Source organism: Barbus barbus (assembly GCF_936440315.1).
Source record: "Barbus barbus genome assembly, chromosome: 31".
NCBI classification, from domain to species: domain Eukaryota; kingdom Metazoa; phylum Chordata; class Actinopteri; order Cypriniformes; family Cyprinidae; genus Barbus; species Barbus barbus.
Genome location: NC_136759.1, coordinates 16,528,415 through 16,547,867, shown reverse-complemented (window position 1 = coordinate 16,547,867; position 19,453 = coordinate 16,528,415). Strand labels below are relative to the sequence as shown.

Below are 19,453 nucleotides of genomic sequence, written 5' to 3'. Positions count from 1 at the left end.
TGACTCATACTTAAAGGTGACTGTGATCCCTGCCAACTTTGCTATCACTGACTACCTGGTGACTTTCAGATGGTTTCCCATGAACACGTGCAAGACAGTGATTAGTCAAATTTCGGTCATTAAATGCTCATGCTGAGGTGTGGTGTAGTGGTAACCTGCTGAAAGCAGGCGCTAAGTGACTGTTGCCAGTCATTGTGGTTTAATGGCGTCTCAGGCTAATCAACAGCTCCAGGTCAGAGCCAGTGACCAGGCTGCTGAAATTAGGGAAATAGTGTTTTCTAGTCACGCTCCCCCACTTTATCTCCTCTCCATGCCACTGGCAATGCGGGTAGAGAAACCAGGCCCAATATCTGTTTTTTTATATCTAGGTCATTGGGATGTGTGTGGCTTTGGATGGGAGCGCAGCCTAATCTATGGGCTTTCTCTAGTAAAATGCTTTCAGCTGTGAGCTTTTTCGCTCCTTTACGCCTGGATCTTGCACACTAACACACTGGATCATTAGATAGCGACTCCCTGCGCTTTCACCATCCAACCTGATGTTTTTTCTGTCGATGGTGACTGTCTCTTGAATTTAGGTCTATGTTGTTTTCAATCCAAGAATGCAGAGGAGACAGATGGGAACAGCTTCCTGGCATTTAATCTCTCTGTGTTGGAAGCCTGTGAAATATATCTAACAACCCCAGCTAGAGCATCGCTGTTTAGGCCATTTTCAGAGCGGAGGAAGCTATATTATAAAACTACTTTTTGGCATTCAGCCAGTGACTTCTGCTGAAATGCTGAATTCCTTTAGTGCATCTGCTGTTTATTTGTCAAAGGTTTTTCATGCTTTCTCTCAAAAACACCCTCGGTTTTTAGTTTCCTGTGTTCCCTGGTGGCCTTAGGGGACCTTTGTCATGGGACCTGGTTGAAACCATTATCCTTTAAGAAATTATATAAGGTAAAGTGTATAGGGGATACTGAGGCAAATAGTTATATTTTTTACTTATACTTTTCTGGCTAAAGTTCTGTATAAATACATACCTTAAAGGGACAGTTAACCCAAAATGAAAATTCTGTCATCATTTATGTTGTTCCAAACCTATATGACTTTCCTTTTTCTGTGGAACAGAAAAGATATTTTAAGAAATGTTTTAGGGTTCTTTTTCTCCATACAATATGAATCAATGTTCTCTAAACACAGAGTTATACAGATTTGAAACATGAGGGGAGGTAAATGATGCCAAAATGTTCTTTTTTTATGAACTATACCTTGACTACACAACATATTGAACATTATTTTGCAAAAAAATAAAATAAATTAAAATACAGGTTATCTAACACATGGATGGTGACAACATGCCCCTGTAGCTTGGTAGGATGTCACAATGGGAAGCCGCTGATTTAAGAACAATATCATTTTTGAAATATATAAGGCATCTGCTACATACAACATATCTGTATTATAGCATATAATTGGTTTTGAGCAAAATGTACACAGTTATGAGAAGAACAACTGCAAAAATGGAAAAGGTGACCTACAAAAACCCAATCTGAAATTTCTGAAAAATGTATTTGTTCTGAGAGCACAAAGTTCAGTCTGGCCTTATCATATGCCATGTGTTTTTATTGTGTTCCTAATTACAACAGTATGATATTATTGTACTGTTCTTTAAGAAGTAGAAATCACAAGAATGTAATAATTTAAGACATGTTTTTGGAAACCAACATAGACAAACACTGCTAAAGAAAACAATATTTTATGCAATTCAAAACCTTATAGTTACTGTGATACAGCTCTTGTGACAATGTACTTTTCATCACTATTAGATTACTTGCATATGGATGGAATACACAGTGTCCTGTTTTAGATAATAGACTGGATAGTTGTGAATCTTCCTCAGTAATAGTGTCTCTGCCTATGACTGGGAGTAATTCCACAATCTCAACAATGACATTCTTCTGTTATTGCTCAGCCTGTTTACACTGAGACAATTAAACTACAACTGAAGACAAGAATTCCAAACATTGTGTTAAAAAAGCCACATTCAAACAATGCTCATGGCATTTTTTCCTTATCTGTGCAAAATAAACCCATTCCCTATGTGGAAGGTCATGCACCTTGAAACTCTTCAGATCCAACAGTTTGTTTGTCTAAAAGTAAAATGTAATCTTGGAATGTCTTGGCTCTCCATCTACTCCTTTCAGTCTTCACTCTTGTAAATATTTTCTGCACAGTTTACCTTCCTTACAAATTCAATGAGTCAGTTTGTGTTTTTGTGGTTATCTTATCAATTCAATTGAAAAATTGCAAGTGCTTTTTCATTATCTAATTATTCCTTTTATTATAGCTGGTAACATTGTTGTGCAGTAACTGAGTGTCACCACTAGATTGTTGGAAAAGGATTTCTTAAAGAATGACATGCTTTGGGTTTATTGGATAAATGCTTCTAAACAAACTGCAGAAGCTCATTTTCTTTCTCAATACATTTTTTATTCTCAGTCTAGTTTCTTCCAAAATATTTTCTTGATTAAAGGGTGAGGTGATCTCAGAGATGCCTGACAAACGTTATGGTGCTGATTTAAGACATTACTTGCGCTGACATGTCCTGAGTATTCCTCATAAATGTAACAGCTTGATTATTCAAGCTGAATGCATGACGTGTTGGAGTCATCTCAGTTTCAAGGAAGTTATTTAGATGACATCTGGCTATACAAGCTTTGTCATTTTATGAAAAACCGAATATACTATATAAGGAAGGGAAATTTTCTCAGGACAAGAGTCACATTTTTAATGGGCAAGTTGTCACGTGTTTTAAAGGTTGAAAATTCATTCAAAACAATGGTTGGATATATTTGTGTTACCTTGTGTACTTTTGACTGTTTAATACTGTAAGCTGTTTTATGTTTATTAGTGCTGGGCAACGATTAATCGCATCCAAAATAAAAGTTTTTGTGTGTATATATTTAAGAATAATATGTTGTGTTTCTATATTAAATACATTTATATGTAAATTATATTGTATTGTATATTAATATAAACATATAGGCTACATGTAAATATTTTCAAAATATATACTGTATGTGTGTTTTTATATATACATACTGAATATACACAGCACACACACATATATAAACAAAAACTTTTATTTTGGAAGCGATTAATCACGATTAATCATTGCCCAGCACTAATTTTTATTTAATGTTTTATATGGTTTTTCATGTGACAACTTACCCCAGTGTGAAAAGATGTCTAATGGTGAGATAAAATTGATGTAGGCTATAAATAAATAAAAATGTTAAATGATCTACATTTGTATTCCAGGAAAACAATATTTATATTTAATTTAGAGACATTCGGTATGTCTCTAAATAAACCTGAGTTTCATTGAGTAAAAAGTGTGACAACTAGCCCCGGTCTCCCGTATAGTACTGGGGTCTCTATAGCAAACATAACAGGTTATTTGACATCTGAGGATGTTGGCACTGTGCCTTAAAACAACTTCATTACCTCCCCGGCTAATTTAACGCGTTTTAATAGCTCTACAAAGTCAATAAACTACCGCTGTTCGCAGAGACGCGCTCCTAACATAAACGAGTTTGCTGATCTCTGCACTCATCCGTCGAAACTGTACTCTTTTGGGGTGATTGATCATATTCCCTTAAGCAAAATGATGAATGAGGGCAGCAGCAGTAAAGGAGTTAACGCTGACAGGAAGTTCAAGGAGTCCGTGTCCACGGGGGGCAATACTCCTCTCTCACTCGCGCTCACTTACTTTCAAGGCACATGCAGCCTCCAAACTCACTTCACTCTTTCTCAGTTCATTTTTAAATGAATACGTTTCCTACTCAGTCTAAATGTAGTGTGAGTGTGGATAAAGGAGACAAAGAAACCAAAAGGAAGATGTTCCATTCCTAAAGTTGAGGTTTTGCCAACGTTGAGTGACGCGCCACTGTTACTCATATATGGGACAGTAAATCCAGTGAGGATGACACCTCATACTCAGCGGCGGGACTCTCAAGAACACTGGAGCATCCAGAGCAGCTTAGTACAGTACAATACGGGAAGCCAAGCCTCCAGACGCGCTGTTTAATCAAAGCAAGCAGGAATACTCACTGATGCGCACGAGCTGGGAAAACCATTGATCCTTTTGGATATTAGGATTGGAAACGGAGTACGTACATTGGCCGCGTTACTTTTGATGTATCCGATCAGCACAGCTGTAAAGGTATGTGTTACAGCTTGTCATACTTTTCAATGTGATTTTCTCACGATTAAAGATAAGGAAAATATTCGTTTATTTATTTGCGAACCATCCTAAAGATAGATTATACAGCATTAATACTTACAGTATTTATAGTATTTTTAGCTAGTTTTAAAATAATATTTCTTAACTTCTAACAATTGGCACGTAAATTGATTCATATGTGGGCAAGTCAAGACGTGTGTGGGTCTGTCATCATCATCATCATCATCATCATCATCATCATCATCATTGTCGTCATCATCATTGTCATCATCATATCTTGAACCAGTAAACTCATTATTGTTAGGAGCTACAACAAATCCTCCTTTAGTCTAGTAATAGCCTACTTTAGATTTTTTTTTACTTCCTCCAGATTAATGTCACACAGTCCCTAATTATGTTTTCATAAAAGATGCAGTATTCTTTTGTTTCATGGTAGCCTGCATGAAAAATGGCTTAATACAAACTAAGAGAGGGATTTTTAGCATTTTTATCTGGTTAAATCAGCGAAACCAGCTAAAAACACTTGATTCTGAGACTAAATCAGATAAAACCATCTTAAACCAGCAAAGACCAGCAATCCAGTTTGGGCTGGATTAAGCTGTTTTTTTCCAGCGAGGTTCTACTGTACACTTTGTTGTGGCTTAGGTTGGTTTGAGCTTGTTTTCCAGCCTCGCAAGTGCCCAAAACCCCTCTAAAACCATCAAACCAGACCGGTTAACCACCTTGTTTGATTTGATAGATGGTTTAAGAGTATAGACTAATTTCTTAAGATATGTGCATTACCTCAGTCTTAGCTCATAGGCAGCAGTGGAAAACCCTTCAACATGGGATTGCTTTCAGCATCAGATCTTTTGTCAGACATTTAAAGTCCAGGCTTTCTCATCCTCTCTTACAGCCCCCCTCTTGCTCAACAAACACTATTTTCTTTAGCAGCTGGAATGCTGACTATTCGGGGTGGACAAGTAAAACTTCCCAACAAATCCTGTCTGGTCTCAATTTACTTACTCGTTAGTTCAGCCGGGAATACAAACTCATAGAAAAGATGTCAGTCGTTACAAGTGGGAATCTGTATGCGCAAATATTGCCTGCGTTAACCCCAAAATATGTCAGTTTCTATTCAAAAAGAAATTTGGCTTCAATTTGGATCAATGAAATCATGTGATTGTTTGGAAAAATATGTATGTAATGCATCCCAGCTATTCTGAATTTCATTATAGTGCTGATGTTTTGTTCGTTTGTCTGTCAGTCTGATCAGTGGGGTCATGTTTATTTTTTGCTTTCAAACAAATAAGACACATGCATTCTTGACTGGCTTCAAGGTCTAAATTTTCTTTAAAAATGTCAACACAAATGGATTTGAGCTCTGTAAACTCTCCTCAAATGACACTTCATTGTTTTTCCAGCTTATTATGTTATTTTGAAAATTGCAGCATATGTCAGGACAAAACAATATCTTAAATATCGCCCATTTTGGTCTTTAGGGGGGGAAAAGGGTATTGTTTGGTAATTTTCATCATATCAAAGAGAAGAATAGGCTTCAGGATTGGTCATGGAATCTGAACTGAGAGACAGGAAGTCAGCCAAATCCTCCCTCTGGATGTTTGGACCTTTGAATGTGAAGGTTAACATGCAAAGCTCTGTTTGCTTTGAAAACCAACATCCCCTTTTCACCATCCACTTATTCACTTGGAAAACTCTCTTGCTAATGCCGGCCTGCTGCTTAGTTTACCATGAATTTAGGAGACAAACGCCCTCCTCCTAAGAGCTCAGAGGGAATACACCAAATCCCCATTTCCTCCCAGTGCACCCCAGCTACAAGAATTTGGGCTGATGAGCTTCCCAGCTCCATGCTCCATGTCCCTTATGGAGAGATGCGGTACAACCTGCATCTGAGGTGTAAAACGCCGCTCGAATTCTGTGAATCGTCTTTCATACTGCCAGTATTTTTTGTTGCTTTAATGCTTAATTTTAAGTTCTTTATTGGCATTCATGGTTCCATGATATAACATATATAGAGCATTTATATTGCACTAAAGGTTTTGAAAAAGGTTTTTAAATTATTAAAGGGATAGTTCACCCAAAAATGTCAATTCTGTCATTAATTACTCACCCTCACGTTGTTCCAAACCCGTAAAACCTTTGTTCTTCTTCAGAACACAAATTGCAATATTTTTTTATGAAATCCGAGAGCTTACAGACCCTGCCTAGACAGCAACACAACTGACACATTCAAGGCCCAGAAAGGTAGTAAGGACATCATTAAAATAGTCCATGTGACATATTTTATGTGGTTCAACCTTAATTTTATGAAGCTACGAGAATGCTTGTGGTGTGAAAAGAAAAGAAAAATAAGTATTAGCAAAATAAGCAGTAAACATAACTTAGTGATTCTTGGACGTTTTGATGTACAACGTAAACCGCACACACTCACACCCCAAACCTTCTTATTAGTAAGTTACTTAGTTACTTTAGTTATTTAGTTACTTATTACAAACATATGTTTTTAAAAATAAACAACTGCTTCAAAATTGGTGTATGGGTGTGTCTAGTTAATGTTGAAGAGCGAAGTATCACCATTTATATTTCCCACAGGCCTTTACTCATGAATTAAAAACCCATAGGAAAATCTCAAGGGAACCCATGGCAAATACAGTCTTCCAGCATTTGACTTCATGGCTGCAGCACTCTATTAGAAAATCTGATTAATTTTGAGATTTAATTTTCATCTCGAATGCAAATGTTCTCAGATATTCCCAGATAAGAGCATCTGCCCAGCAGATGTCGAGGTTTTGATGGCTGTAGTAATGCAAACACAGACAGAATCCCCCCCCCCCAACTCTGACCTCCGAAGCCCCCAGAATGAACACAAGAGCAGTCCCTCAGCAGCCAAGAGCCTGATTTTACACCATCTCCCTCAAACAGCGGCATTTCCGACTCTGGTGGAGGAGAAAAGAGCTGGAAGTGGTTCAAAGAGTTGATGGGTTTGGGAGGGGACGAGCTTGTTGACGGTGGAGTTTGCTGACTCCGTCCATCTCAAGGAGTCTTGTGTTTGCAGTGGTGACGGAGCGGGTGCGTTTGAGAGGGTTTCCGTGTGCAGGTGTGTGCAAATGCACAGCTGTGAATGCCGTCCTCTGTCTGGTGACTCAAAACCATACTGTCTCTCTGCCCAACTTGGATGCGTCCTCCATGAGTAATTCGTCTCCACCCTGCTACGCTTCTCTACGACTCTTGATCACCCCAGGTTTCTGTCTGCACCTCTGTTGCGTTCTTTCATCCAGGTCAAAGATCATGACTTTTCTGCGACATTCCTTCTGTCTACACTTTACCCTGCATGGATCATTATCCATTGGTCTTTTTTTTTTATCTCTTGTCGTTGATCACTAGAAACATTCCTGTTTGTAATGTATAACTGTTTAACTTCCCAGGCTTGGCACACTATGTATAACATAGCGCTTCCTTTTCCTGGCTACTAAAAGGTCCATTAGCCCCCCTTTTCCCATAAGTTGATGGGGATGCATGCTAGTTTGTCACCTTGAACTTTATGGACAGACACTTTTTATTTTATAGACACCATTTGCAGCACAGCTTTCCTTCTATAATTAGTTGCATACACTAAGACAAAGGGAATTTCCCTGGTGGAGCAGGCAAGAACTCAGGGCTACAGGCCCTTTTTTATAGCCCCACTCTTCACTACACCCGATGACACTTTTATTGAGCCTCAGGAACTTGGATGTTTCAGCCTTCTCGGCCAAATCTCTTTCCCCTTACTGTATGTTCTCTGAGGAATGATTGCCTTTCTGTGTGATCATGACATATTTCTGAAAAACCATGAAAATTGGTCTTTTGAAATATGTAAACTGCATTCTATTGGTCATTGTGAGGTCACTGGCCTTGTTTTGTCGTGTGAATGGCAGGGAAATCTCTGCTCTTGCTGGCCAGTTGATGATGGCCAAATTTGGATGATCTCACATGGACTGCATTACTGATGCACAGCTGTTTTACTGTGCGCTAATGGGTCATTTCAAAATGTAGGCCAATTTCCCAAAGCTTCACAATTTGTGCATGAAATGTGTTGAACATTGGGCTCAGTGGGAACAATCTGAAAAATATGAAGGGACACATTATAAACCTAATCAGCTTTGCTGTTGAATATTAATTTGACTTTTTTTTGACTACTTGTTACTAGTTGTACTATAACATTTTTACTAGTTGTAAATGATCGGCTAAGAAGCAGACTTTGCTTCTACTTCTACTTCTTATGTGTTTTATGTGCAAGGACTTTAATAGACTTGTTGCACATTTTAATTTATGTATTAAAAATACATTTGTTTTGGGTAGTGGGAAGAAATTCAAATATTAGGTTGATAGTACTGTATTGATATCAAGATAAGAAAAAGTCCCATTGGTATTTGGAATTAAATTAGAAAAATCTTGGGGAAAAAGTTAAATTTTGCACATTGTTTTTATTATTAATTTTATTTAAATAACTTTTTGTTGCCTACAAATGCAAAACACAGTGATTATGACAACACTGAAAGAGCCTTTTTAAATGGTCCTTTTTAAAGGGGTCATCGGATGCCCATTTTCCACAAGTTGATAAGATTCTTTAAGGTCTTAATAAAGTCTATAACATGGTTTGGTTAAAATTTCTCAATGGTAGTGTAAAAAACACCCTTTTTACCCTGTCAAAAACAGCTCTGTTCATAGCAACCTGGTTTGTTGCATGTTCCTTTAAATGATAATGAGCTCTGCTCACCCCGTCCCTCTTTTAGCCCTGAAACTTGCTCACTAGCGCATTATTAATAAAGGCGATTTGCAAAGATTCATAAAAAGAAACCCTTACACTCACTTCATCTGTCGGTGAAGCTGGATCACGATTGATTCGCGCGAACATAGATGCATTTAGGCAGATCGCGAGGTCCCTTCAAAAGCGAAAATAATTTACTGTGTCTTCAGCGGCTCAGATGTCTGGAGTAAATGATGACTGCTATATTCATTACTATATCCAACAACAGAACAACTCAACCGCTATGGAGACATTCTTGTCTATGTCCCTGCTCCAGCGTCGAAACAATGGCGGTCGGGCTGTTCACAGCTCACTCAGGGCGGGTCTAACGTAAGACGGCAGTGCCAATCAACAATTGTGGGAGGTGGGTGATGATGTCACACAGACAAGAAGCTGAGAACGGCTTGATTTGAAAAAGGGGATATTACTTTTAGGAATTAAATAAAAACCACTGGGTGGCAATATTGTATTTTTTACAGTCATGCCAATAAAGCAAAATTGAATTGAATTGGATTTTTATCATTATAGGGTGGATGTGTACATAGACTGCCAACACACATTTATGTTCAAACAACATGTAAAAGTGAATTTTGCATCCAATGACCCCTTTAAATTAATTAATTCAATAATAGATTGTTTGTGTATCAATTTCACCCTATGTATCTCTAAATCTGAGTGTAGCTGAACCATCTGTCACAGATCATAGACATGATTCAACCCATAACTTAATTTTGACTAAATTTGTAGTTGCTGTGTTTTTGTCCAGAATCCACTCCTGATGTGGCCAATTGGCAAATTCTTGGTCTTAAACTCACTTATTTATGTAAATAGCTGTTTGTTCTGTTGTCACTCAAACAAAACAAAACTCTTGAAAAATTTAAATATGAAGATTTTTTCCCCCTCAAAAATCATGGGTGAAACAGAAGTGACATGTCCATGTCTTCAGTTATAATTGTTTTTACATTTCAAGCCAATTATGATTTGCTCTGAGAAACAGTTGTGTCATTACCATATTTTACAACCCCCACTTAATATTGTCTAGAAGATACGATATTGAACAAAGGCTTGAAACAAAAGGCTCGAATCTCCTGTGATTGAGGACCACATACAGCGTGGCCTGCATTAGTACCCCTCCCTCCTCACTGCCCCTTCGCTTTCATGCCCACTGCATTTCCTCACCAGCATATGTGTAAATACGGGTGACCACCCCAACCGTGCATTATCCATTGTGTTTGTGAAGCCTTTGTTGTCTAACCGAACAAGGAAAAGGCTAAAAAAAATGTGGTGTTGGTGGTGGGCAGACATGTCAGAGGGGTGGATGGCAGTGCTGTGGTCCGGCTCCAGAGGGAAATGTGAAGGTCAGCTGGAAAAGAAACAATAACCTTCAAAACTCTCTGTGTAAGACAATAGAGCAGCAGGGCCAGGACTGACAATAGTCACGCTTCTGTTTATGTACGTGTTTGGGTGCATCAGCATTGACCTCACTTTGTGAATCAAAACACATCTTCACCCCTCCACACACTCACATGCACCTCTGTTTATGTGTGTTGGCCAGTTTTAGATAGATGGACGTTGCATTGGGTGTGAGTGTGTTTACAGTAGTGGGCTCTGTTTGAAATATGAATTCATCTGTTGATAATTCTGTACAGTTCAGTGTCAGAAGTAATAGTTTTTAATGCTTTTTTATACTTTGCAAAATAACTATGAAGAAAATTATTAAGACATGTTCAAGAAACTGTTCAGTGAATAAAAGTTATTTGTTGGCACCTGTGGTTCCAAAAAAGACCTTTAACTACCATGAAACTTTTCCTTGCACAAAAGGTTCTTAACATTATTAAAAAGTTCTCTACGCTAAGAAAATGTAATATTTTAAAAACTGTTCTCTGGGGAACCTAAAAAATGTTTCTTCTATGGCATGGGTTCCCAAACTTTTTTTGTCAGCTGAATCCCTTATACTTAAAAATATTTACTTTAAGTACCCCATGAGATTTTAAGCTAATATTTTAAGTATGACACGTGTGCATGTTCACAGTTCTGTGATGGTCACGGGACATGCAAGAAAATATAAAATATTTAATATTTTTCAGAAAGTCTTTTATTTTGTTTAAAGGGCTGCACAACTTCAAACTAAATTCTGTTTTAATTTGGTCAGAATAGTGGTAAAATGCTGTAAACTTTATGAATGTTGGCAATTATACCAGTGTTTATGTGGTTAAAGTGAACCGAGTTCACACTGCATTCCCAAATGCATGTTAAACTTGCAGAGATGGAATTTGTGAGAAGCAGCAGCATTTACTATGAACCGCATTGCTCTGAAAACTGTTTATTATAAGTGGCACGTGTAAATGAACACAGTGACACTCTTCACTCTGAAAAGTGCAAGCAACAGACTATATGCTTCTTAAATTAAATCACATGATGTATTGAAATTACAGGTTTATTACTATTAATTGTGCAGCCCCATTAGTTTATTTTAATGTGATATTTGATTTAATTAAATATTAGCATTTCGTTATTTTGTCACCACAGAATAAAAAAAACTAAATTGAGGCCTTTTGTATCACAATTCAGTTTTTTTTTTTAATTATGAGTTTACATCTCACAATTTCTTTTTTCTGCCATGAAATAAAAAATAATAATTTCTTAATTTCTGTCTCACAATTCAGACTTTTTTTCTTGCAATTCTGAGTTTATAGCTCACAATTCCAACTTTTTTTGCAATTCTAAGAAAATTGCAAGAAAAAAGCTAGAATTGTGAGATATAACTTCCCCCATCTCTTTTTTTAGACTTATTTCTTTCACAATTCCAAGTTTATACTCGCAACTTTCTCAGAATTGCGCGAAAAACATCTGAATTGTGAGATGAAAAGTTGCAAAAAGAAGCTTCCATATGAACCCCCTGCTTTTAGGAATCCCTGTTCTATGGCTTATCTGCCCATTTTGGAACTTTTATATTTAAGGGTTCTGCTATGTTATGTCAGTGACTGACTCTTTTATATTACAATACAAGAAACACCGAACTTCTGCACACTAACATATAATTGTCATCCAGCTGTTCTTTACCCTTTACCCTTTAGACACGCAAAAGAAAACTCCCCAAAACACACACATGTGCAGGCAAGAACAGGCACACAGCTGTCCAGCTGTGCTCTCATGTAATAGGACTCTGTCAGCGGGTAGTTTTGTCTCTCTGACTGTCAGACTGTGGAGCGTACAGATGCACCTGGAATGATGCCACAAGAGATCCAACTGTAATGAAAATTACAGGGTGGAAAAAGGCCTCCCGCTCGACATTTTTCATTATGACAAAGTTGCAATTTTGCTTGAGGAGCACGTCAGGGTGTTTGGAAGACGTATGGGGACTGGCTGCTCTGCATTAGGGAGAGTAGAGTCTCGCTAACCTCATTCTAACCTCTGCGCTGGCTAACCAGATGTTGGCTCTCATCCACTCGGCCTCAAAAATACTTGCTGTCCCCCCAACCCCTCTGACGGAAACATTTATTCGCTATTAGAATTTGTTGTCGGAAAGCAAGTTAATTTTTACCACAATTCTATTTCTGGAATTCGGGAATTTCACAGCAAACAAACTCTGGAGCCAAGAAAGTACATGGTGTTTTAACCGCAAAGGCTTGTAGTGTTCTACAACCTTCATTCTCGTAGTTACAGGAAGTGAGATGCCTTTAATGAGGCAGAGCTGGAAATGGGCCCTAAAGGACCCAGGGGACTGTGGTGAGAAACACTCTGAAGGACAGTGCATGGAAAAGTGCCAGGGTAATTTTTTATTTAGTGTGGTTACGAGACATCCAAAACAGATCATTACGCTTGGCTCGGAGCGTTTCGCTGCAACTGAAGTATGGACACAAACAGAGCTGCCTAAACAACAGGAGCTACTAAAACTTTAGATCAGCGGTTGTCGATCAGTGGATCATGGCCCAGAATCAACAATGTAATCACACTGTACCTTTTACTTGCCTGAATGCATTTATTTAACATATTTGGAAAGATTAAAAAAAATAATAATAATTTTATTCACAATATATTTGGTTTACTCTCATTTACAGTTGTTGAGTATCATGTAAACATACTGTACATATCAATGTTGTGATGCCTGAATTCATTCATATAAAATTTAAAAAGACAGATTTTAGTGTTAATTGTTTTTTTGTTGTTGTTGTATTTTATCTTTTTTTGTCTTGTTTGAAGGATTTGTTTTATTTTATATTTTATTTTATTTTGAACAAACTTATTTAGAAAGAAAATGTCTATATAATATATATTTTTTTGTTTTATGGATATTTTATTTGCAATTTAATCATTTGTTACAGTTTGGCCACTTGCCTACTGGGCCTTAAAGGGATTTTTCGCCCAAAAATGAAATTCTCTCCCTCATGTCGTTCTGAACCCGTAAGACCTTTGTTCATCTTCGAAACTCAAATTAAGATATTTTTGATGAAATCTGAGAGCTTTCTGATCCTCCACAGACAGCAACGCAACTGATATGTTTAAGGACCAGAAAGGTAGTAAGGACATCATTAAAATTATGTGATGATGCCCATGTGACATCAGTGGTTCAACCGTAATTTTATAAAGAATAGAAAACAAAATAACGACTTTATTCAACAATTTATTTTCTTCTGTGTCAGTACTCTGGTGAATGTGCGTCAATGACTGACACTGAAGAGAAGAAATTGTTGAATAAAGTCGTTATTTTTGTTTTCACAAAAAGGTTTATCGTAGCTTCATAACATTATGGTTGAACCTCTGATGTCACATGGACTATTTTAACGATGTCCTTCCTACCTTTCTGGGCCTTGAACATGTCAGTTGCATTGCTGTATATGGAGGGTCAGAAAGCTCTCGGATTTCATTAAAAATATCATAATTTGTGTTGCACAGATGAACAAAGGTCTTGGGTTTGGAACAACATGAGGATGAGTAATTAATGACAGAATTTTCATTTTTGGGTGAACTATCCCTTTAAGTGAGAGCCCCTGTTTTAGATGATAGAAACCTCTTTATTGAAATTCATAAATCAAAGCGCAGGAATAGAGCAGTGTCAATTTTATTGTAAGACATCAGAGCAGAACGAGTATGGAGAACATCTCCCCTATGCTGTGAACTGTTTCTGTCTCTTTCTGAGTTATGGAGGGGCTGGATAGTTCAAGCTCTCCCTCAGATGTTGAGCTCTCCTGCTGGTGTTGTCCTCTGAGTGACGGGCAGCGGGGAGCCTGCGGAGTGAAGGCAGGTGACACGTCGGGATATGATAAACATTAACACATCATAGAAGAGCCCTGTCTATTCTGATTGTTTCCTTTTCCTGAAGTTCCAGCACCAATTGTGCTGACAGGGCACATGCTAAACATTTGGGAAAGAGAGCTGCAGATTTTTGTGTCTGTGCCAACCATTGCATACATTTCATTTTCTCTTCTTTTGTAAGAGAGAGAGAGAAAGTGCGAGACGAAACCCTTCGAAGCAAGGCTGCAATCTACACCCCCACTCTTTCTCAAACAGCGTTTATCGAGTTTCAGCTCTTTAATTGCTTTGGCTCAGACCTTTGGTATTTTTTCATTGTCTTCCTCTTTTCGTGAAAGAAGCGGAAGGCACTTTCGCACTGATAAAGAAAGAGCCGGTTTGCTGTAGTTTTCTCAGTCTAAACTAATGGGAGTATACACTACATTTGTCGAGTGGTTATAATGTTCTTTCTTTCTTTCTTTCTTTCTTTCTTTTATCAGACATTGCTGTGAGGTATTACTCTCTGAACTTTTTATTATTTATTTTAATTTATTTTATTTTTTATTTTATTTTATTTTATGTTTCCAAGCGGACATTCTTTCCACAAAGTGACAGTGCTACCCAAATGAGCTGTTTTGTTTTATTTTATTTTATAATTTTTTTTATTTTTTATTTTGATATTTTACAAACAGACCTTCTTGCTGTGAGTTGACAGTGTTACCCACTGATTTATTTTATTTTATTTTTACAAGCAGACATTCTTGATGCAAAGTGACAGTGCTACCCAATAAACTTTTGTTTTATTTTATTTTGTTATCTTATTATTATTGTTATTATTATTATTATTATTATTATTTTATTTTATGATATTTTACAAATTGACATTCTTGCTGTGAGGTGACAGTGTTACCCAATAATTGAATTGAATTGAATTTTAATTGAATTGAATTTTAATTGAATTGAATTTTAATGAATTGAATTTTAATTGAATTGAATTTTAATTGAATTTTATTTTATTTTATTTTATTTTATTTATTTTATTTTATTTTATTTTATTTTACAAACAGACCTTCTGTCTGTGAGGTGACAGTATTTGCCAGTTATTTAATTTAATTTAATTTAATTAGATTTTATGATATTTTTAATCACATTTGTCATGCAACAACACTTACAGATGAGATGAAACTGTTTTGTTGTCTAACACTTTGCATTTGTTTTGCAGGTTTCAACTTCCTGTGATATAATCACACCATGCCTGAGGGAGCGGGCCGCAACAGCCAGAAAAAAAACAGCAAACAAGGTCAGATGCCACTCAGTTAATATCAGTGTTTAAAAATCTGAGCATAATGATGTAATATCCCTGTGAAAAGTTACTGACAGGAACCACTCATTCATGGACTGATTTTGAAGTTCCTTTGTTAACTTCTCTACTGTAAGTTGTGGTTGAGTTCAAAACCATAAACAAGAGCTTGGGAAAATGACGAAATATATATTTTCTGAGATATTGCACAATTTTCAATGGAGATAAGCCATCAAGCATGCCCAAAGATAAGAGTGTCTATCAGGAATGAAATGCTAACAGTTATCAGGTTCAGATTTAGATGGGTGGTCTCCCTCTTGATATTTTTGGACCTCAGCCTCTCCTACTTGACAAAGAATGGTTGCTTACATTATCAATTCAAACAAACTGAACAAGACTGTTGGAAATGTGCTGACAGTCACAATTGTTTAGGGTTGGTCACCTCTCTTTGGATTGGGATCTCTAAACAATTTGTGATTGAAATAGCTCTGATCATGCAATAGAGACCAAGAGGCACATTTATGTTTAGAAAGAAATTTTAATGTCACATAGAATCTGGAATATGTCAAGTTGCTGTCAATACCTTAAAAATACATGTGGCCATTTTCAAATAAAAATGTCATAATACAAACATCTTTAGGGGTTTGACCCAAATGATGTTGTCCAGACCTCAGCTGGCATGTGTTGAGCTCTGAGAACCTTTGGAGGGAACCGCTTGTATTTGGTTTCACCACTTCCTGTGACGGGGCCGTCAGGTGCAGACTGGCACGGCATACAGGAAGTATCTCAACAGACGGATGAGCACTCATATACGCAGATACAGATAAACATTCACTGCTTGAGCTCAGCTCCATCTTGTACTGTTATTTTGTGAGTCATTCCTGTTTTGCAGTACATTTTGAACTCTTTTGAATGTCTGTGTTGGAATTCAAGAATGTATTTCTATAAATAGGCATACCAGACTTTCAGAAATATTCAGAAGTTTAGGCACCTAAACGTTTTTAACTCTAACTCTACACTATGGCGAGAATATAGGTTATAAATTAACTAACTTGAAGTGTTTTTATTGTATTTTTTGGATGCTGATTTCTGTTTTCCCAATAAAAATGATGTCTTTATCTGGAGGAGGAGGGTGTTATTAAGGAACTCACTTGTGTTAACTTCTGCTTGCTTGTTCAAAGGTTTGGGGTACAATTTTTTTGAGAGAAGTCACAGCTGCATTTATTTGATCAAAAATACAGTAAAAATAGCAATGCTTTGAAATATTATTACAATTAAAAATAATTGTTTTCATTTAAATGCATATTTTAAAATGTAATTTATTTCTGTGATGGCTGAACCTGTATTTTCAGCATCATTTCTCCAGTCTTCAGTGTCACATGATCTTTCAGAAAAGGATCTTTCAGAATATGCTGATTTGCTGCTCAAGAAATTGATTGACAATTGTGTTGCTTAATAATAATAATAATAATAATAATAATAAATAAAATAAAATAATACAAAATAAAATAAAGTAAAATAACATTTTCAAGTTTACAAGTTTTAAGAACCTGTTTTAGGATCAAATTTGTGTTGTGACACAATTTCCTTTCTTAAACAGTTTTCATTTTCTTAAAAAAAACTTTTTTTTTATTCACTCTAATGCAAACCTAATTCACACTAATTCAGTGGTTCCTTGTATTGTCTTGTTTCTCGAACACATTCCGGCAAGGACTGAAGAGTTTGGCAGCTCTCTATGGTTTTGTGGTCTGTACGCTAATACACACCTAGACAGGAAATGTCTCTATGAGAGAGAAGTGTGCAACAAGCCCAACTCACATTTTTTGTGCACGTTAGATATGGTGCATGGTTCCTGTTTGCTTTATTACTGATGAGGTCCTTTCAGTTTCAGCTGGAATAAGATTCATTTGGATACCTTTTGTCATTTGGTAGATGGTGGTAGCCATTTGCTTTGAATTAGTTATGAGCACTAACTAAACTACGGTGAGAAGACTTAATTCACAGCTAACCGCATTGGTGGTCATTCCAGCTGATGCTGCAGTGCTTTGCGGATCAGGTATGTGATCTCTTTCTCTTGGCTTTCACTCGTCTGGCCAAACAATCTCCACAGACTGCTATGATCGATATAACAGGCCTGATTCTCTGTTAGGTGAGCCTTGTTAGCCTCTTTATTAGAGTATGAATGGCTAAAAGTGGATCGATGTCATTATGAAAATATGGGAAATTAGCTCTAATGTATTATTTCAGATTTCTAAAACAGCTGCACAATTCATCGAGTCATTCCATTTTCCATTAAGAATCATATAATTATTAAGAACAGTATATGTGTGTTGGCTAACGCACATGTTCATCAGTCTTATCTAGTGATGGTTAGGTTTTGTTGGACATCCTGACTGATTTATCCACTCTAATTTGTGCTTGGAGGCTCTTTAAACTTAATGTTGGGGATAACGAAATCGATAGGGATGAGGTTTTGGGTGAAGAATTCCCCTGCTGATGGTTCTTCCATGCCACATGAAAGCTTCTGACTTCATGCCCAAGTAGTGATGGAGAACGCTGTCTGTTTGCTTTTGTTCCAGAGGATGCAATGGGTTTACATTGTCACACTTCATGCATCTGTCTGGCTGAATTTATGCTGCGCTTTGAACGTTCTCTTGAATGCTTTTGCACCCAGTACTTGAGATTTGAGATAGGCATCAAACGAAAAGCAAAAAATGGTCATATTGGTGATGTATGTCTGGCCATGAAGGATTTTACAATCAGATTTTTTCATGTGCGAATGCCGCCATAGTGGTGCTGATCTTGGACTGGGGCCAGCAGACGATAAACACATGCCTTCATGTATTTAATGAGTGCGTTTAAATCAAATTCAGGCAGTCAATATTACCAAAGTGCCTTAAAATCTTGTATGAATGGGAGAAAAGGCCCAACAGCTTCAGCTAACGGTCAGCTGGAATGATTGATGGATGATAGGTAGACTTGGCAAGGAAGTGAGCGTAGAGAGTAATAGTTGACTGCGTCGCCCTGCCGGCTAAGTCAGAGGAAATGGAGGATTGTTAGTCTCTGCCGGCTTGTGCTCTGTAACTGGGCCACCATTGTGACAAGCACAGCCCAGCATTCAGCCTTAAACAATGGAAATCCACACAGCGCTCCGTACCGGCCTGTGTTCACTTGCCTTGACGACCAGATTGTTGTGTTCAGTTTTGATATGGCTCTTCAGGTATATTGTTACTGTTTTGTTTTAGATGTTCTGGTCGTCTGAGGGCATGGCTAATTGAATGACTTCTGTGTTTTCAGGTTTAATCGTCCAGCAAATTGAGTCAGGAAGTTGTGATTTTTGTTTCCTGTCTATACAGGGTGCACTGCACCGTTAGATTGACAGCTTCTGTGGGTTTGCTGCAAGCTTAGTGTGATGTAGATTTGCAAAGTCACACCTTTGAAGCGGAAAAATATTAGCAAGAAACACTTTCTAAGCACTTAGAGTTTGTCTTTGTACTCAACTGTTTGTTTGTACCTTACCTTGTATAAACAAAATATAAAAAAAAATTGTAATAATAAGAATTACATATATATATATATATATATATATATATATATAAAAATACAAATATATATGTAAGGAATAATTGACGACGGGCCGTTGAATTATTAGAAAAATAATGCACACCCGAGGTGGTGATGCGGCCACGACGCGAAGCGGAGTGGCCGTTACACCTCGGGTGTGCATTATTTTTCTAATAATTCAACGGTCCGGAGTCAATTATTCCGCTTATACTACGGTTGCCACACCTCAAGACATCGATCAGATTATATATTTCAAGGGATTCGTCCGGTTTTTCTACTTAAATCGCTATTGTGAGTAGGATTATTTCTTCCGCATCTCATCCAACGACTCTTTTGCTAGTTCCA

The 19,453-nt window shown here is 37.2% G+C and overlaps 1 protein-coding gene across 2 annotated transcripts in view; it reads left to right on the top strand.

The window, feature by feature from the left end:
* The first annotated feature begins 3,737 nt into the window (after positions 1–3,737).
* The window catches only part of plekhg2 (pleckstrin homology domain containing, family G (with RhoGef domain) member 2), a 42,452-nt gene continuing 26,736 nt past the window's right edge, over positions 3,738–19,453 (top strand). The window contains exons 1-2 of one of the 2 annotated variants that reach the window (XM_079387940.1): positions 3,738–4,205; positions 15,467–15,544. In XM_079387940.1, the coding sequence (XP_079244066.1) occupies positions 15,496–15,544 (49 nt within the window). In that variant the 5' untranslated portion in view covers positions 3,738–4,205; positions 15,467–15,495. Of the gene's footprint in view, positions 4,206–15,466; positions 15,545–17,355; positions 17,601–19,453 lie in introns of those variants that run through there. The other variant, XM_079387941.1, reaches the window with a different exon arrangement.